Below are 21,539 nucleotides of genomic sequence, written 5' to 3' on the forward strand. Positions count from 1 at the left end.
AGGTGGCGCAGCTGCAGTTGGGATTTCATATGGGCGATGAAGTAGATGAGTTCTTCCAAAAAACTGCTGATTCATAAAACTCTGAGTAATGCACTTTGTGAAAGGGTTGGGGAAGGGGGGGGGGTGACAACTAATTGGAGCACATTTCTGCATTTCTCAAAAGTGGTTGTCACAAACCTATTCCTCTGTCCTGATCAGCTATATTATCCTGCAAGAAATGATCCCCAAGGTCTAAACCACAGTACAGTGTGTCGCCATATAGTCTATGGGCACACAATGCACTTGTCATTCTCAACCGACACTGAGGTGACATCACCCATGAGATTCGGTCAGGTGAATGGCTGTGACATCACAAACTGATTTCAGTCAGGTGAGCGGCTGTGACATCACAAACTGATTTCAGTCAGGTGAGCGGCCGTGACATCACGAGTGACGTTCAGTCAGGTGAGCGGCCGTGACATCACAAGTGAGGTTCAGTCAGGTGAGCGGCCGTGACATCACGAGTGACGTTCAGTCAGGTGAGCGGCCGTGACATCACAAGTGACGTTCAGTCAGGTGAGCGGCCGTGACAACACAAGTGAGGTTCAGTCAGGTGAGCGGCCGTGACATCACGAGTGAGGTTCAGTCAGGTGAGCGGCCGTGACATCACAAGTGACGTTCAGTCAGGTGAGCGGCCGTGACATCACAAGTGAGGTTCAGTCAGGTGAGCTGCTGTGACATCACAAGTGAGATCCAGTCAGGTGAATGGCCGTGACATCACAAACTGATTTCAGTCAGGTGAGCGGCCGTGACATCACAAACTGATTTCAGTCAGGTGAGCGGCCGTGACATCACAAACTGATTTCAGTCAGGTGAGTGGCCGTGACATCACAAACTGATTTCAGTCAGGTGACATCACAAGTGAGATTCAGTCAGGTGAGTGGCTGTGACATCACAAACTGATTTCAGTCAGGTGAGCGGCTGTGACATCACAAGTGAGATTCATTTCAGATGAGCGGCCGTGACATCACAAGTGAGATTCAGTCAGGTGAGCGGCTGTGACATCACAAGTGAGGGTCAGTCAGGTGAGCGGCCGTGACATCACAAGTGAGATTCAGTCAGGTCAGCGGCCGTGACATCACAAGTGAGATTCAGTCAGGTGAGCGGCTGTGACATCACAAGTGAGGGTCAGTCAGGTGAGCGGCCGTGACATCACAAGTGAGATTCAGTCAGGTGAGCGGCTGTGACATCACAAGTGAGATTCAGTCAGGTGAGCGGCCGTGACATCACAAGTGAGATTCAGTCAGGTCAGCGGCCGTGACATCACGAGTGAGGTTCAGTCAGGTGAGCGGCCGTGACATCACAAGTGAGGTTCAGTAAGGAGAGCGGCCGTGACATCACAAGTGAGGTTCAGTCAGGAGAGCGGCCGTGACATCACAAACTGATTTTAGTCAGGTAAGCGGCCGTGACATCACAAGTGAGATTCAGTCAGGTGAGCGGCCGTGACATCACAAGTGAGGCTCAGTCAGATGAGTGGCTGTGACATCACAAGTAAGGTTCAGTCAGGTGAGCGGCCGTGACATCACAAGTGAGGTTCAGTCAGGTGAGCGGCCGTGACATCACGAGTGAGGTTCAGTCAGGTGAGTGGCCGTGACATCACAATTGAGATTCAGTCAGGTGAGCGGCTGTGACATCACAAGTGAGGGTCAGTCAGATGAGTGGCTGTGACATCACAAGTAAGGTTCAGTCAGGAGAGCGGCCGTGACATCACAAACTGATTTCAGTCAGGTGAGTGGCTGTGACATCACAAGTGAGATTCGATCAGGTGAGCAGCCGTGACATTCCAAATGGCCTTTAGCCAGGGAAGATGTGACATCACAAGTTGATTTCAATCAGGTGAGCGGCCGTGACATCACAAGTGAGGTTCAGTCAGGTGAGTGGCTGTGACATCACAAACTGATTTCAGTCAGATGAGTGGCTGTGACATCACAAGTAAGGTTCAGTCAGGAGAGCGGCCGTGACATCACAAACTGATTTCAGTCAGGTGAGTGGCTGTGACATCACAAGTGAGATTCGATCAGGTGAGCAGCCGTGACATTCCAAATGGCCTTTAGCCAGGGAAGATGTGACATCACAAGTTGATTTCAATCAGGTGAGCGGCCGTGACATCACAAGTGAGGTTCAGTCAGGTGAGTGGCTGTGACATCACAAGTGAGATTCAGTCAGGTGAGCGGCCGTGACATCACAAGTGAGATTCAGTCAGGTGAGCGGCTGTGACATCACAAGTGAGATTCAGTCAGGTGAGCGGCCGTGACATCACAAGTGAGATTCAGTCAGGTCAGCGGCCGTGACATCACGAGTGAGGTTCAGTCAGGTGAGCGGCCGTGACATCACAAGTGAGGTTCAGTAAGGAGAGCGGCCGTGACATCACAAGTGAGGTTCAGTCAGGAGAGCGGCCGTGACATCACAAACTGATTTTAGTCAGGTAAGCGGCCGTGACATCACAAGTGAGATTCAGTCAGGTGAGCGGCCGTGACATCACAAGTGAGGCTCAGTCAGATGAGTGGCTGTGACATCACAAGTAAGGTTCAGTCAGGTGAGCGGCCGTGACATCACAAGTGAGGTTCAGTCAGGTGAGCGGCCGTGACATCACGAGTGAGGTTCAGTCAGGTGAGTGGCCGTGACATCACAATTGAGATTCAGTCAGGTGAGCGGCTGTGACATCACAAGTGAGGGTCAGTCAGATGAGTGGCTGTGACATCACAAGTAAGGTTCAGTCAGGAGAGCGGCCGTGACATCACAAACTGATTTCAGTCAGGTGAGTGGCTGTGACATCACAAGTGAGATTCGATCAGGTGAGCAGCCGTGACATTCCAAATGGCCTTTAGCCAGGGAAGATGTGACATCACAAGTTGATTTCAATCAGGTGAGCGGCCGTGACATCACAAGTGAGGTTCAGTCAGGTGAGTGGCTGTGACATCACAAGTGAGATTCAGTCAGGTGAGCGGCCGTGACATCACAAGTGAGATTCAGTCAGGTGAGCGGCTGTGACATCACAAGTGAGATTCAGTCAGGTGAGCGGCCGTGACATCACAAGTGAGATTCAGTCAGGTGAGCGGCCGTGACATCACAAGTGAGGTTCAGTCAGGTGAGCGGCCGTGACATCACAAGTGAGGTTCAGTAAGGAGAGCGGCCGTGACATCACAAGTGAGGTTCAGTCAGGAGAGCGGCCGTGACATCACAAACTGATTTTAGTCAGGTAAGCGGCCGTGACATCACAAGTGAGATTCAGTCAGGTGAGCGGCCGTGACATCACAAGTGAGGCTCAGTCAGATGAGTGGCTGTGACATCACAAGTAAGGTTCAGTCAGGTGAGCGGCCGTGACATCACAAGTGAGGTTCAGTCAGGTGAGCGGCCGTGACATCACGAGTGAGGTTCAGTCAGGTGAGTGGCCGTGACATCACAATTGAGATTCAGTCAGGTGAGCGGCTGTGACATCACAAGTGAGGGTCAGTCAGATGAGTGGCTGTGACATCACAAGTAAGGTTCAGTCAGGAGAGCGGCCGTGACATCACAAACTGATTTCAGTCAGGTGAGTGGCTGTGACATCACAAGTGAGATTCGATCAGGTGAGCAGCCGTGACATTCCAAATGGCCTTTAGCCAGGGAAGATGTGACATCACAAGTTGATTTCAATCAGGTGAGCGGCCGTGACATCACAAGTGAGGTTCAGTCAGGTGAGTGGCTGTGACATCACAAACTGATTTCAGTCAGGTGAGCGGCTGTGACATCACAAGTGAGATTCAGTCAGATGAGCGGCCGTGACATCACAAGTGAGATTCAGTCAGGTGAGCGGCGTGACATCACAAACCGATTTCAGTCAGTTGAGCAGCCGTGACATCACAAACCGATTTCAGTCAGTTGAGCGGCCGTGACATCACGCGTAAGGTTCAATCAGGTGAGCGGCCGTGACATCACAAGTGAGATTCAGTCAGGCGAGCGGCGTGACATCACAAACCGATTTCAGTCAGTTGAGCTGCTGTGACATCACAAGTGAGGTTTTGTGTGCCCTGTCTACCTGCACCCCCTGCTCCCCAACAATGCTATAATCCACCTTCTACACACCCCATAGAACCCACTATACTGAGTACATACATACACTATACAGAGGCGGGGGCCGTGGTCTGATTGCACTTGCAGCCCTTCCTATGACACCGAGCAGTAACATCCTGTACTGGCATCCTCAGGGATTATCTTGAGGTGTCCTTGGCTGAGCAAGGGGTTGACGTAGGAGGAGCTGCAAGCAGAGTGCGGGCAGTAGGACCATGAGGGCGAGAGGAGATCTGCAGACAGACACTGCGCCAGCCCTGCAGGGAGGAGGTGAGTGACAATGTATCTGTATCTGGATACTATGTATCAAGGATTCAGAGGGTTATGTATCAGTCAGTGCAGGGCAGAGGATATGCACCCCTGTGCATGGACATTGGTACAGATTAGGCTTTGCCCCTACCACCTATGGTATTACACTGCTCCTGGACCCCTGCTCTCTTTATACTAAGAGATCTCGCCCCATCATCCTACTGACCCTGCTCTGACGCCCACATTTTCTGTGCTGGACCGCAGGGGGTACCCACTGCTGGGTTGCATTTTGTAGTTCTTTCCTGCAAATGCCAAATATCCTGGTTAACTTGAGGGTTCTCTCTCTCAACAGGAATTTGCAACGTGACACTTTAAAGGGGGCAGTCCTTCTTGGACACCTGTAGATCTCCTTCATCTTGCCCTGCAGAGACCCGGGCATAGAGGGGGGAAAAAAAGAAGCAAGCTGGCACTCCGGTGCCCTTCATCCAGTCCTGGGCGATAGGGATGTCCTCTGCTGCAAGGCTGTACATACCGTACTAACGTGAAGATGCTGCGCGCCTGGCACCTCTGGTTGGGTAAGATCTGCTCATTTCTCTGCTTCCTCCTGCAGTCTTGTGTCGCAGTGTCTGACACCATGCACACTATTTTAAAAATTCATGCAGCGAAAGGGAGGGCACGTCTCACAATGGCACCTTGGGTACCATCCAGAGGAGGCCTGCCTGTCAGTCGCTGCATCTCATGCCCACCACTGCCACCCATGAAATCTAGGTATCCGAAGGAAGGAGCTCTGCAGAACAGGTCGAGTGTGCGGGCCGACTGGTCCTGCCATGTGGTGCCCCTTAATTAGATGGCAAGCTCTTGGAGGCTAGACACTTGCTGACCTGGCGTCACTCTGGCTGATTAGGGAGGCGACATTTGGCACACGTCCTTCTGTTTTCGAGAGTTCTGTTTGCTGTAATGAGATTAAGAATCTGTCTCGGCTCCTAGACATTCATCACGCTAAACAGGCCCCCGAGGACCACGTAATTAATTAAGTCATGTTCAGACGTGACACTCGCGCATCATCTCCCATTGGGGCGTGGAACGCCGCTCCTGTAATTGAGAAGATGCCGTTTTATGGGCACAGATAGTGTTTGCCAGTCTGTAACCAATGACTCCCATCGGGGTCGGACCGGACTACTACAGGATGCTCCGGTTAGCCCAACCTAATGGACCCATAATAAAACAGGGCCCTTTAGGTCCTATATACACAGCCCCTCAGAATCATTTCCTCTGGTGGGCCCAAGGGACTTCAGTCCGAAGCGGACCCTCGCCATCAAGGGCAAAAGGCGCAATAACCCTGGGAGACTCTGTCACTCTGCCCCCATCATGGCCGAGACATGTTATGGCGCCTGTGGTGTAATATTTAGAACCATATTGTGTTATTGCACAGTTTTTTTTAGCACTGTACGGCACTAATATGTAAACACAATATGGCGGTATTATGTGGACTGTTATTAAGGGGTATATCCAGGGCGAACAATACAAAAGCGCAATACAATGAGTCCCAACATTGCAAGATAACCATCAGGCTGTGTAGAGCGGCGCCCAGGGATCTCACTGCACTTACTATTATCCCTGGGCGCCGCTCCGTTCACCCGCTATGGCCCCCGGTATTTTCCACGCGCTGTATGGTAATTGCTGCTAACTTCGCAACAGGGAGGAGACATCAGCTTCTCTCCTGGGCGTTCCTTCTCCCAGGCTGTGAGCTCTGCACTGCGATTGGACAGCGCTACAGCCAGGGAGAAGGAACGCCTAGGGAGAAACAGGGCAGACTCCTCCCTGGTGAACCGATAGTAGCAATTACCATACAGCGCGGGAGAAGGTAACGGGGGCCACAGCAGGCGAACGGAGCGGCGCACAGGGATAATAGTAAGTGCAGTGAGATCCCTGGGCACCACTGTACATGGCCAGATAGTTATCTTGCAATGTTGGCACCCATGAAAGGTCCTCTTTCAAGTCTCCACAGATCTCAGTTTGGTCACTTTCCTTCTCTTTTCAGTTTGTTTACACATATCTCTTACATCCAGATAGTCTCCTTTGATGTAGATGTTCCCTCTTCCTCATCTTCTCCTTTCAGACCAAATCATCATTTTTCAGCCATTTTTCGTCTCTGCAGTTTGACAAAAAAAATCTTAGTTTACTACTTTTCCATCATCCTCCCATCTTCTGGACAAATCATCCTGCCCCCCCCCCCCCCCCCCCCAATACTGTGCCGCTGTGCTCCCCAATACTATACTGCAGAAACAGATAAACCCCCTGATAATAGTAGTACCATGCAGAGCCCCCCATATAAAATACCCTTTCTTTGTGGCCTCAGTAGAAGCCCCCATGGTGCCCCCCAATAATGTGCCAGTAAGAAGTGCCACCATAGATGCCCCCCAATAATGTGCCAGTAAGTGACCCCCAATAATGAGCCAGTAGAAAGTGCCCCCATAGATGCCCCCCAATAATGTGCCAGTAAGTGCCCCCATAGATGCCCCCCAATAATGTGCCAGTAACTGCCCCCATAGATGCCCCCCAATAATGTGCCAGTAAGTGCCCCCATAGATGCCCCCCATTAATGTGCCAGTAAGTGCCCCCATAGATGCCCCCCAATAATGTGCCAGTAAGTGCCCCCATAGATGCCCCCCAATAATGTGCCAGTAAATGCCCCCATAGATGCCCCCCAATAATGTGCCAGTAAGTGTCCCCATAGATGCCCCCCAATAATGTGCCAGTAAGTGCCCCCATAGATGCCCCCCAATAATGTGCCAGTAAGTGCCCCCATAGATGCCCCCCAATAATGTGCCAGTAAATGCCACCATAGATGCCCCCCAATAATGTGCCAGTAAGTGCCCCCATAAATGCCCCAATAATGTGCCAGTAAGTGCCCCCATAAATGCCCCCCAATAATGTGCCAGTAAGTGTCCCCATAGATGCCCCCATTAATGTGCCAGTAAGTGCCCCCATAGATGCCCCCCAATAATGTGCCAGTAAGTGCCCCCATAGATGCCCCCCAATAATGTGCCAGTAAGTGTCCCCATAGATGCCCCCCAATAATGTGCCAGTAAGTGCCCCCATAGATGCCCCCCAATAATGTGCCAGTAAATGCCCCCATAGATGCCCCCCAATAATGTGCCAGTAAGTGCCCCCATAGATGCCCCAATAATGTGCCAGTAAGTGCCCCCATAAATGCCCCCCAATAATGTGCCAGTAAGTGCCCCTATAGATGCCCCCCAATAATGTGCCAGTAAGTGCCCCCATAGATGCCCCAATAATGTGCCAGTAAGTGCCCCTATAAATGCCCCCAATAATGTGCCAGTAAGTGCCCCCATAGATGCCCCCCAATAATGTGCCAGTAAGTGCCCCCATAGATGCCCCCCAATAATGTGCCAGTAAGTCCCCCCATAGATTCCCCCAATAATGTGCCTCTATAGATGCCCCCCAATCATGTAAGTCAGAGACAGGGGAAGAAAAAAGAGGGTTAGTCACTGGGCCTTCAGAACGATGGTCCAGGGATAACTTCGCAGGGCGCCAAAGGTAGGGCAAAATTACGTATGGTTCGTTTGTACCTGAATTTTTTGGAAAGCAAATATATGTGTATATATATATATATATAAGAAAACGATAGTGGAACAAAGAAGGGCAGGCTGCCAGTGGTCTCAATCCACCCTGATGCCCTCAAGGTCGGTGGTTAGGAGGAAGAAAGTGGGGTTGCGTAGAAACGCTAAAAACGACCACAGAGAGGCGCCAAAATCCCTAATATCTAGGGTTATGATGGTACGAAACCAAAAAGATTAAGTGGTTAGATGTACATAAGTGGGGTGGCAATACTTTCGCACTCACCAATTATTATAATTCTCACGGTCAATTCGTATATGGTATGCAATTAGCAAATGTGGTATTAGGTAGATAAAAAGTATTAGGCAAATATAAAATCAAGATGTAAAATCAAATCAAAATTTTAGTGACTCACTTCACCCAGGAGGGTAATGTGGGATAAAGCACAAGACACCCACATCACACCTCCTGCGCCTGGATCGCCAGTAGAGTCTCATGGATGAACAATGATCACTCAGGAGTTCTTGTTCATTCTTTATGTTCTTTTATTCCAAAGCCAGGGTGGGGGAGTGAGCAGCTCGACGCGTTTCGGGGCCTCTTAATGGGTCCCCTTCATCAGGAGCATATATACTGTACCGTGAGACTCTACTGGCGATCCAGGCGCAGGAGGTGTGATGTGGGTGTCTTGTGCTTTATCCCATGCAGCCTCTTCCGGCCTGTGTCCCGCGCTGTACGGCTCAGGCGGCGCGATGACGTCATTGCGCCGCCTGCACCGGCCTCTAATAGGCTGCCGGCCTAGTGCCTGCAGCCTATCAGAGGAACAGGGAAGGGACACGCCTCTCCCTCCCCTGCCCCGCCACAGTCTTCCATCTGTATCGCTGTCCTGAGGACGGCGATACAGAGGACTATGGAAATGAGCGCTTCCACAATGGAAGCGCTCATCCCCCGATCCGTTCTCCGCCCTGACTCTAATTATATTGACCCGTTGCCTCCCCCCTGCATCGCCATTGTGACCAGCGCCCCCCTTTGACTTGCGCCCCGTGCGGTGGCACCCCTCGCCCGACCCTAGAAACAGCCCTGGGTATATCCCATCGCTTTATGATGAGTCGGGGGCTGGCCTGTCGGACCCCTGAGAATGGAGGAGACCCAGAACTCCTGGAGTGCAGCAGCCCCTTCCCTGACTTTCCAGCTACAAACTGCAGCATGGCCCCATTCAAGTGAATGCAGTTGTAGCACTAGTGTGCAGCATTAACCAGTACTGCAGCCTCAGGACTGGGGTGGTCCTGGCGGATGAAACCCTTTCCATTTTGCTATAAATATGGCATCAGAATTCTTCACAAGACTGACACATTTCAGGCTCCCAATGGGATGAGTCTGTTTGGCAGCTTGCTGGGGGTCGTAATCCAGCAATAACTGGTCGTTGTACTGCTGTGCATTATCGCTTGCTCCTTCTCCGCAGGGTTCTCCTGCTTCCTCTTAGTCACCAGTGAGGACCCACATTCGGAAGGACTCTCCTCCACATCTCTTCTGGACGTCTCAACATTGTCCAACCTGGAGAGCGTGGACTCCATCGAGCACGGCACTGACGGCTTCCCCGATCCTGACTTTCAGCAGCCCCTCCTGAATGCACCTCAGGGCTCCGGCTTTTCCAGCCAAGAGACAGAAGAAATCACCATCTTTCAGTCACCAAAATATTTCTGGGATGATGAAGGAAAGAAATCAAATGGGAGCAGCGACGATAACAGCAGAGATCAGACAGGTGGGTGACATAATATTCATAAAGATCCCCCATGTAATGGGACCCCCACCATTCCTGTTCCTGATGGAAAAGTGGTCACACATAGAGCTCTGCTAGTAGAGTCACTGTGTACATACATACAGCAGAATAGTGAGTGCAGCTCTGGAGCAGTGCAGTTTCTAGGTAAAATTTCTCTCAGGGCGAGTGTCAAAAAAACTCCCCCCCCCCCCAAAAAAAAAAATGCTCGATAAAATCATATCAGAAGAGTACTTGCAACCGTCTCACCATATATATATATATTATTTTTTTTATGCAAATTGCGGGTCCACAACACACCCGCCCGACACCCCTATAGAAATGCCTATAGGACATGCTCTATCTTTCGCGGAGCTGCGGACCCGAAGATCGGGGCCGCGCTCCGCAATTGCGGATGCAGACAGCACACTGTGTGCTGTCCGCATCCATTTCGTCCCCATAGAGAATGAATGGGTCCGCACCCGTTCCGCAAAATTGCGGAACGGATGCGGACCCATTTTGCGGACGTGTGAAATGGAGCCTAACCCCTACACAGTGTAGCGGTATACTGTATATTGTGTGGCACAGTGTAGGCTATATGTGTATAACATAAATATATTTCACATGAAAACTTACAGTTACTTGGCTTGGCCCTTGGGGATCTCGGACGCCACTTCAACACTTTGGCCGGGGGCTCGGCGGAGCTGATGGGTTTTATCCTAATGAGAAAGATTTCATAATAAGGATTAAGGGGCAGAGGGATAGCAGAGCAGGGAGAGGCTGGTGCTGCTACTAGGGGGTCATACCATGGGGGAGTAATAAAGCCCACCATAATGCCCCCCCAGTAGTAATAATTCTCCTTATAATGTGCAAAACATACCCCCTTGTAATGCCCCCAGTTGAGCTAATGTTCCCATAATGTGCCAATATAAAATACCCCTTCTCAGTGCCCCCGTAGATGACCCCATAGTGCTCCTCTCCCCCTTCCCCATAGTACCCACCATAATGTGTCCCAGTATAAAATGCCCCTATACAGAGCCCCCATATAAAATACCCCTTTTTTTCAGCCTATGTAGATGTCCCTATAGTGCCACCCAATAATGTGCCAGTAATAAGTGCCCCAATAGATGCCCCCCAATCATGTACCAGTAAGATGTGCCCCCAAATCATGTGCCAGTAAGATGTGCCCCCATAGATGCCCCCCAATCATGTGCCAGTAATAAGAGCCCCCCACCATCATGTGCCAGTAGCCTGAGTGCCCCCCTATCATGTGCCAGTAGCCCCCCTATCATGTGCCAGTAGCCCCCCTATCATGTGCCAGTAGCCCCCTTATCATGTGCCAGTAGCCCCCTTATCATGTGCCAGTAGCCCCCCTATCATGTGCCAGTAGCCCCCTATCAAGTGCCAGTAGCCCCCCTATCATGTGCCAGTAGCCCCCTATCATGTGCCAGTAGCCCCCCTATCAAGGGCCAGTAGCCCCCCTATCATGTGCCAGTAGCCCCCCTATCAAGGGCCAGTAGCCCCCCTATCATGTGCCAGTAGCCCCCCTATCAAGTGCCAGTAGCCCCCCTTATGTGCCAGTAGCCTCCTATCATGTGCCAGTGGCCCCCCTTATGTGCCAGCAGCCCCCCTTATGTCTGTGCCAGCAGCCTCCTGTCTGTGCCAGAAGCCCCCCTTATTTGCCAGTAGCCCCCCTTATGTGCCAGTAGCCAGTAGCCTCCCTTATGTCTGTGCCAGCAGCCTCCTGTCTGTGCCAGAAGCCCCCCTTATTTGCCAGTAGCCCCCCTTATGTGCCAGTAGCCAGTAGCCCCCCATATGTGCCAGCAGCCCCCCTTATGTCTGTTCCAGCCCAGCAGCCCCCCTTATGTGCCAGCAGCCCCCCTTATGTGCCAGTAGCCCCCCTTATGTCTGTGCCAGCCCAGCAGCCCCCCTTATGTGCCAGGATTGTGATTTTTACATATAAAAAAATAATAATAAACTTATACTTACCTCCTCCAGGATGCGATGCAGGCCTCTTCCGGGATGTGTCCCTCGCTGGCTCTGGCGGCGCGACGACGTCATCGCCGCCGCGACCGGCCTCTGATAGGCTGCTGGCCTAGTGCTGGCAGCCTATCAGAGGAACAGGGAGGGGACACACCTCTCCCTGCCCTGCCGCATTACAGACATTTGTATCGCCGTCCTGAGGACGGCGATACAGATGAGATGACTTTGGAGATGAGTGAGAGCTTCCACAATGGAAGCGCAGCGCTCATCTCCTGCTGTGCCCCGCCGGCGCCCCCCTTCTGACAGCGCCCCGGGCGGCTTCCCGGCCCGCCCGCCTCAAGAAACGGCCCTGCTCTGGAGTATAATACAGAATGTAACTCAGGATCAGTACAGGATAAGTAATGTGATGTACATAATGACTCCACCAGCAGAATAGTGAGTGCAGCTCTGAATTATAATATAGCATGTGACTCAGGATAAGTACAGATCTGCACTCACTCCATCAGCAGAATAGTGAGTGCAGCTCTGGAGTATAATACATGATGTAACTCAAGATCAGTACAGGATAAGTAATGTAATGTATGTACACAGTGACTGCACCAGCAGAATAGTGAGTGCAGCTCTGGAGTATAATACATGATGTAACTCAAGATCAGTACAGGATAAGTAATGTAATGTATGTACACAGTGACTGCACCAGCAAAATAGTGAGTGCAGCTCTGGGGTATAATACATGATGTAACTCAGGATCAGTACAGGATAAGTAAAGTATGTACACAGTGACTGCACCAGCAGAATAGTGAGTGCAGCTCTGGAGTATGACAGGATGTAACTCAGGATCAGTACAGGATAAGTAATGTATGTACACAGTGACTGCACCAGCAGAATAGTGAGTGCAGCTCTGTAGTATACCAGAATCCCTGTTTACAAATGGTCATCACCATCATACCTGTAGTAAGTCTGTCTCTCTCTGTTGCAAAATGAAGGGTCAAGTATGTGGTGTTTCAACATGCCCGATCCTTTGTTCCTGTGAGAGATAAGCTTCTGCCAGAGATGTGTTATAGCCCTATAACCACTGAACACTCAGCTGAATCAAGCATGCATGTGTATAGGCGAGACAAATGACACAACATCTATGATGATATGTACGGACAGCTTATCATGCTTCCAGAATGTATCAGGAGTAGTGAGAATAAAAACCATTAGAGAAGATAACATGATGTTTCCTTTCACAGATGGATCAAATACCACAAAAATATATGGTGTCCACCAAGAAGTCACTACAGACAGCAGCCCTTCACCTCATGTAGTAGAAACAGCTACAATGTTAAGGTCCGCAGATATCGAGGAGACCTCCAAACTGGCATCTCTAAACACCAAGGTCCCAGAAGAGGAACAAACAATCCAGACAACAGCACAGATTGACAGGACAGAGCCATTACTAAATATTGAGGAGAGGACACTTTCCAAGATGGAAGCCACTTCTCCTGTTCACACCACGACCAAGGCTCCCAGAAAGAACAGGAAGCATTCATGGTCCAAGAACCACCACGTCAACCACGATCCAGAATCAGACTCTAGGCCTGCACCTCCAGCAGATTCATGGGGCCTTCCTGCAGGACATTCCCTAGCAGGACCTGGATATCATGAAGATGAAAGCCTATCTACTCAGTCCTTGCCTGTCACCAGTGAAGAAGGAAAGATAAGCTTCTCCACCCAACGAGATGAATATCCGACCAATGCAGCGGTCCCCAGTGAGATATCAATGGCGTCACATCAGGTATTAGAAAATACAGTCCTATTTTTCTTATGTGTCTTGAGCCCTGGAATCACTGAGGCAGGATTGGGGGATGCAGTGAGTGCAGAGGTCCTGAGATGGTCGTAGAACCTGAATGTATAGTCTGATATCATCTTCATGTCTTCTATAGATCTCAGATCCTCGTCTGAGGTCCACCAGTGAAGCTTGCGGCTGGGTTTAATTCCTGTGTAGGATTATTTCCCAAATCAGTGATAATTTTATAAAATTGCCATTGTAGCCAATGTGTGGGTGGGCTATCGGCTCCTTCAATAGGGGTGGTTAGATAAACATGGCTGCGGTCTACTAGAAACAGCAGCTCAGCTCAACTGAAGGGAATGGGACCGAACTGCAATACCATTAACAACCCACGTTAAAGGGCCAGTCCCTACGTCATCCCATCTCCAGTATGTATTACCTATACTGTGTGTATTTCCAGGTCATCTGCAAGGATTGGATCAGTTTGGCTGGAAAAAACTACGTTATACTGAACATGTCCGATGATATTGACTGCGTAAGTACCCGTCGGGTTGTCCGCCTGTGTGGCGGTAAAATGGCCGCCATCATGAGATTGGTCGGATGGAGCTGAATTGGTCCTAGTGCCTGCCTTGTATGCGGGGGCTCTGTAGAGTCCTCCCAAAATCAGCAGATCCCCACAAAATGGCGTCCTAATCAAATTTTTTACGTATAGGACTCGCTAACTTCTCGTAATGGCGATCTTGGAGGGTAGCGGCACGAGCTGCCACGCCCCTTTGGACCCACAGTGCCTCTTTTACAATAAACCCCAACCCCTTTACTAATGTGACTGTCCCACCACGCCCCTTTTACCGTATGCCCCACCCAATATGACTTTCGGAAGCAGACATTTTAGGTAAGGGTCCTCCAGCCTGCAGATTTCTAGCTTTTTCAGGACTACAACTCTCAGCGTGCTGTGACAGCCGCAGGACACTAGGGTCTTGCCTGTTTTTGGCAGGGGTGGTGCATTTCTACAAAGCCAGGGTGACTGAGTGACTAAGTCATAGTTGCTTAAAATGGCTTCTGACCCCAACTACAATGGAAAGAAGGGGTCGGGGCAAGTGTCCATGTTGGTGCCCGTCTGTCTGCTGGGCGCTATGAGGCTGCATTTACCTCAGAGTTATAATCGCACACAACACGGACGGACGCGTAGCGATCCGTCGCCTCCATAGCTGTGCTGGGGACTGGATTTTTGTGACAGATTCTGCCTCCAATTTGTGTTGTTGGAAGCGCAGGCCGGAGCCTGCCCTGAGATTTAGTTGTCGCCATGACAACTGTCGACTGTCTTTATTAACCATCTCCAGGGTTTCCACGTTACTATGGCAACAGCAGCTGGGATTAGACAGCCTGCCTGGCGGGAGGGAGGAATGTAGACGTGCTCGGTGACCTTTTTCGTAAGGCATTGACCCTTTCATGACCACAAAGCGTTGCTGGGTACGGGAATACTTCCAGACCTCACTGGTGACCTCCGGGGGCAGCCTTCATTTTACATCACGTAGTGATAATAAATCCATGACATTTTCACGTTGTCCACATTCCTTGGTTTTACAGAAGTATGTGACCCCCCCCTCCATCCCTATCAATATGGTGTTGATGAACAGGGCCAGTCTATTAAACATGAAGAACAGTTGTAGACCACCCTTCCTCCTCCATCAGACTCTACTGTGGCCATTTTGGGTCTGGGCGGGGGCACAAAGTGGTGTCCTGGCATCTGCCAAACCCAGAGTCATCTGTCAGATGGAGAAGACTCATTGATCCCTCCATAGATGACATTTAAGCTGGTCTCTGAGGTGATGGCGGCGGCTTTACACCAATCGGGACACTGCTTGGCATTGAGGTGCTTAGATATGGCAATCCCAATCCTGGAAGGGCTGGTGGTACTTTCAGTAATAGAGGGGGTCTCATGAAGACTACCCCTGTCCATATGCCCTTCTGGGGCATATAGACATAGTGGGGAACGTCCCCTTCTATGAGCCAAAACGGAGAGCCGCCCCATACGAGGGCCTCCAATTCAAGAGGACTCGAGCCGTCCTTATTTTAGAAGGATGGACATTTATCTGAATGCATGGCTGCCACAGCCAAAGCAGCTTCTTACTGGGGGTACGACCTAGGCGATCAGCTTTAAAGGGGGAGTTCACCTTTAGCTTCTTCTCTCTTGAATATGGGCCATATGGGCGCTATACTCCAGGAACGGGTGATCACACGCAGCATGTACCCTAAGGAGGCCATTTTGTTTACCCATGACCCAGCCCTTCAGGCAGATGTTGGGTAATGCATCCGGACTTGGTCTTTCCCCACTCCATGTCCATTGTGGTTTTCTTACTATTATCTTGAGGATTTGATAAGCAGTAACGGAGGATTGAGGTAGAAATGCCGCCATCTGACTGCACTTTTGCTCCTCGTAGGAAGAGTTCCGATGGCAGAGGGGGGCAGCATCTGCTGTCGCTGCTGGAGGGGGCGTTGGCATGGAAAACGGACCCGCCTCAGAGGGACTGGGTGATCTTCCTGAGCAAACCCAACGAGAACGATAACCATCTGCTAATGACAATCACAGACGAGGAGCGTGAGTATAAAGCCGCCATCAGGCCAAAGCAAGGGTCTGTGAATACCATGTGTAGGAAAAGTGGTGGAAAAAAGTCCTGTCACGGGCTGGGTGCCCTCCTACATGTTTCCATGTCTGCAACTTTCCAATTTATATGTTTATCACAACTATCAAGATCTCTGCTTGCAGGCAGTGAACTGAACCAGGCTGCAAACTGGTATAGACCTAGTACTTCTCACAGCTGAGAGTTTGTTGCAATTGCATCAAATCTTGACAGTTTTTGTCAGCAGCACAAAACTCTCTCCTATTTTGATACAATGTATCAGTGCAGGTAAACTGTGCCAGCCTGGGGCTTGTCGAGACTGGATACAACTGTAACAAATGATCAGCTGTAGGTCATTACACGACTGGGGGAAAACTGTTACATGAATCAAAAACTGCCTCCAGCTAACAAAAATGTCTGCTCTCTAAAGGTGTGGTCCCTGTAAAAGACGTCTTCACGGCACTTGGAGACATAAAGAGGAGTCTGGCAGAGGTTAGTCCTATATACAGAGTTTGTACCTATTATATTTCTTATTTTTATCTAAAGATTAATTTGATCATAAATCTTTATAGTGCTCAGAGATTATTTGTTTCTGATCCACAGCATAGACATAGAGTCAAAAGTTAAAAGTCAGGCTGCCTGCAGTCACCACTGGAGGGCGATCACTGTATATGGATCTATATACATTGCCATATGATAACCATCTGGCTTCCAGCAGCCACCACTAGGGGGAGCTCACTGTATATGGATTTATATAGGGCTGCAACGATTAATTTACGTTATCGATGATATTCGATAACGGGATCCGTTGTCAACGAATCCCGTTATCGAATAATCGGCCGATTCGTTGCTATGCGGGCGGTCAGGCGCTATGCCTGCGGGTCCTTGAACTTTAAATCACCGGCATCTTTATTACCTTACAATGAAGCTCCAGTAACAGGCAGAGCGGGCGGCGGCGTAACGTCACTTACTCACGTGACGCGCAGGCTCCGCCTGCTTCATTCATAAAGTAGGGGGAGCAGGCGCGTCATGTGAGTAAGTGACGTTACGCTGCCGCCCGCTCTGCCTGTTATTGTAGCTTCATTGTAAGGTAAAAGAAGATGCAGTGATTTAAAGTAAAAGTTACTGCTGGTTAAGGAATACTGCTGTGAGCGGCGGGGTCGGGGCTGTTATGGGGAGGGGGATCTGTGTATGGCACTGTTATGGGGAGGGGGATCTGTGTATGGCACTGTTATGGAGGGGATCTGTGTATGGCACTGTTATGGGGAGGGGGATCTGTGTATGGCACTGTTGTGGAGGGGATCTGTGTATGGCACTGTTGTGGAGGGGATCTGTGTATGGCACTGTTGTGGAGGGGATCTGTGTATGGCACTGTTGTGGAGGGGATCTGTGTATGGCACTGTTGTGGGGAGGGGGACCTGTGGATGACTATGCTATGGGGGAGATCTGTGGATGACACATATAGCATAAGATGCTATATAGTGTCATCCATAGATCCCCCCATAGCATAGTCATCCACAGATCCCCCTCCCATAACAGTGCCATCCACAGATCCCCCATAACAGTGTCATCCACAGATCCCCCCCATAACAGCGCCATACACAGATCCCCCCATAACAGCGCCATACACAGATCCCCCCCATAACAGTGCCATCCACAGAACCCCTCCATACCAGTGCCATCCACAGATCCCCCATAACAGTGCCATCCACAGATCCCCCATAAGGGTCCATTCACACGTCCGTTGTTTCTTTCCTGATCTGTTCCGTTTTTTGCGGAACAGATCTGGACCAGATCTGGACCCATTCATTTTCAATGGGTCCTGAAAAAAAATCAGACATTGAGCTGTCCGTTTTTTTTCAGGACCCATTGAAAATGAATGGGTCCAGATCTGGTCCGCAAAAAACGGAACAGATCAGGAAAGAAACAACGGACGTGTGAATGGACCCTAACAGTGCCATTCACAATTTGTTTTAATATGGCCTTTGAACATAATTTTTCAAGTAAAATCATATAAACCCCTTTTTTTGTCATTTTGGTGTTTTTTCCCGATTAATCAATGAAATTATCGACAACTAATCGATTATTCAAATAATCGTTAGCTGCAGCCCTAGATTTAGGGTCCATTCACACGTCCGTTGTTTCTTTCCTGATCTGTTCCGTTTTTTGCTGAACAGATCTGGACCAGATCTGGACCCATTCATTTTCAATGGGTCCTGAAAAAAATCTGACATTGAGCTGTCCGTTTTTTTTCCAGGACCCATTGAAAATGAATGGGTCCAGATCTGTTCAGCAAAAAACGGAACAGATCAGGAAAGAAAAAACGGACGTGTGAATGGACCCTTATACATAGCTTTAGGATAAAAGTATGGCTGCCTGCAGCCACCACCAGGGGGAGCTCACTGTATATGGATTTATACCTAGTCATATACTAAAAGTCTGGCTGCCTGAAGCCACCACTAGGGGGAGCTCACTGTATATGGATTTATACCTAGTCATATACTAAAAGTCTGGCTGCCTGCAGCCACCACTAGGGGGAGCTCACTGTATATGGATTTATACCTAGTCACATACTAAAAGTCTGGCTGCCTGCAGCCACCACTAGGGGGAGCTCACTGTATATGGATTTATACCTAGTCATATACTAAAAGTCTGGCTGCCTGCAGCCACCACTAGGGGGAGCTCACTGTATATGGATTTATACCTAGTCATATACTAAAAGTCTGGCTGCCTGCAGCCACCACTAGGGGGAGCTCACTGTATATGGATTTATACCTAGTCATATACTAAAAGTCTGGCTGCCTGAAGTCACCACTAGGGGGAGCTCACTGTATATGGATTTATACACAAATCTAACTGCAGTCACCACAAAAAAGGAAACCACGTAAAAATGAGCCTGCGTCTGAAAACCATTGATAAAAAAAGATGAATACTGATGCAGTATTCTAGATTATTGTTTATTAGTAGCATTATGAACAGAATCACGGCCTAAAGCAAATATTTTGCCTAAACAATAATGCAACAGCGCCCCCACCTCAAAGCAAGATTAGATTGAGTAGATCTAAGGAGGCAAATCACAAATGGTAGAAAATCCATGGAATTTCTAAAATATCAATCCTTTGATCACTTCCCCACAGATTGGGATAGAGAGCTACTCCAGCACCGTCAGCTGTCAGTCCCGGCCCAGCCCTCCCCGCAGCGATTACGGAAAACTCTTCATTGTTTTGGTCATTATTGGCTCCATCTGTGTAATGATCATCATTGCGGGAATCATTTACATATGTTGGCAGAGACGACTACCGAAACTGAAAAATATGGTGAGTGACACAGAACATTATATCACAATGATTACTTATATCAGAAAATTTGTACAAGTGTAATAAAGGGGTAGTATTATAGCGCTTGTATTCTCGTACATATGAGCAGTATAATAGTAGATATATTCTTGTACATATGAGCAGTATAATAGTAGATATATTCTTGTACATGAGAGCAGTATTCTAGTAGTTATATTGCATGCGCATAAAATGGCAGGGACTCCTGGAGAAGTCCTCTCTATGCATCCCACAGCTGGTTTGCAGGTGAACAGCGGGATGATGGGGGCGGGTATCGACATACAAATTACTGACCTGGAGTCTGCAGGCGCTCTATGGATGTATCACCATACTTGACTTGATAGGTACTAAGTCCCTGTAATTCTGATGCAGTAACAGGTGATTTGTTTGTGAGTCTATTAGCAGAACTGGCAACCATGTTCGGATAGGGCCCAATACTGACCCCTCTCCACTAGTGACAGTGACCCCTCCAATACTGACCCCTGTGGTATTCCACTAGTGACAGTGACCCAATCTGAGTGTGTACCGTTAATAACCACCCTCTGTTTTCTATCACTCAGCCAGTTTCTTACCCACATACTGTACAGACGTTTTCTCCCAGTCCGACCATTCTCATTTTATATACTAACCTTTTATGTGGTACAGTGTCAAATGCTTTGGAGAAGTCCAGATATACGACATCCATTGATTCGCCGCTGTCACGTCTAGAACGTACCTCCTTATAGAAACTGATTAAATTAGTCTGACAGGCCCGATCCCTCATGAAGCCATGCTGATATGGCGTCATTTGCTTATTTTCATTGAGGTACTCCAAGATAGCATCTTTTAGAAAACCTTCAAACAGTTTACCCACGACAGATGTTAAACTTATCTTATCGGCCTATCTTACCGGCCTATAATTTTCGGGCTCTGTTTTTGGACCCTTTTTGAATATTGGCACCACATCTGCTATGCGCCAATCCTGTGGAACACTCCCTGTCAGTATAGAGTCCTTAAATATCAGAAATTAGGGTCTGGCTATGACATTATTTAATTCTCTTAGGATACAGGGGTGTATGCCATCTGGTCCTGGCGATTTGTCTATTTTTATCTTTTTAAGACGCTGCTATACTTCTTCCTGGGTCAGACAGGGCACTTTTAATGGGGAATTTACTTTTACATTCTGCATTTCATCTGACAGTTTATTTTCCTCAGTGAATATAGTGGAGAAAAAAATATTTAATTGTTGTCACGTTCTTCCCCCCACTTCTCTGGGCAGTTCATATAAAGCGTGTTCATCTCAGTGATTCGTTTTCTGTTCTCTTTTGCAATCAGGAGCTGCATTTCGTGGAGAACGGCTGCCATGACAATCCCACCCTGGACGTGGCGATGGACGGCCAATCAGAAATGCAAGAAAAGAAAACAAGCCTTAATGGCGGCACCTCTCACCGGGCGGACGGCTGGGAGACATTAATTAACAAGACAAGCAAGGATGAGACGGACACCATGGAAGAAGATACTCACCTGTAGGGACCAAAGGGGGCCGAGACAAACTTTTCTTTTATAATTGTTGGACAAGTTTGGTTATAAATGTTTAGTTTACAATCTTTTCCTGTAATTAGATTGGTTGACACAATGGATTGTTGGCCCATAGCAGCACAGAAGTCCAGTTAGCACACAGTGTCAGTGAGTGCCCGCGCTCTCGCCGTCGCCCTCCGGTTTACAAAGTTTGAGATGATTGCACTTTATTCTTCCAAAGATTATATCAAGAGCCAGCTCTCTGGTGTTAACCTTATCTGCCGATGCATTCCAGTTCGGCCTCGGCTGAGCACAATTTTGTCGTATTTTTTTTTTCTTCTTTTTCTGCGTGTCGTGATGTAGGAGCAGAATTTTGTTGCCTCCTCCACTCGTCTGCTTTGTGATTCCACCCGCATGCAATATGGATCCTTACAGCTTGACACAATGTAAAAAATAAAATTAATAAAAAAAAATATATATAAAGAAAAATATTTCAGTGCATCTGTAGAAAGCACTAGGAGGCAGGGGCGTTTTTAGGGCCTCAAAAGCCCACGCTCCAATGCATATGTGTCGTATTCTCAATCCAACCCAGGGTTGCCAACCGTCCCGAAATTTCTGAACAGTCCGTAAAAATAGGCAACTTTTTTCCTGTGTCT

The 21,539-nt window shown here is 49.0% G+C and overlaps 1 protein-coding gene across 1 annotated transcript; it reads left to right on the plus strand.

The window, feature by feature from the left end:
• Positions 1-4,696: 4,696 nt before the first annotated feature.
• Positions 4,697-21,309, plus strand: PODXL2 (podocalyxin like 2). The gene is given in 9 exon segments (XM_040408583.1): positions 4,697-4,913; positions 9,380-9,679; positions 12,892-13,436; positions 13,891-13,965; positions 15,872-15,892; positions 15,894-16,029; positions 16,482-16,543; positions 19,189-19,368; positions 20,701-21,309. Coding segments are annotated over 9 exon segments (1,542 nt in total). The 5' UTR covers positions 4,697-4,885; the 3' UTR covers positions 20,896-21,309.
• Positions 21,310-21,539: the final 230 nt, after the last annotated feature.

The sequence above is a fragment of the Bufo bufo genome, chromosome 9, assembly GCF_905171765.1.
Source record: "Bufo bufo chromosome 9, aBufBuf1.1, whole genome shotgun sequence".
Classification (NCBI taxonomy): domain Eukaryota; kingdom Metazoa; phylum Chordata; class Amphibia; order Anura; family Bufonidae; genus Bufo; species Bufo bufo.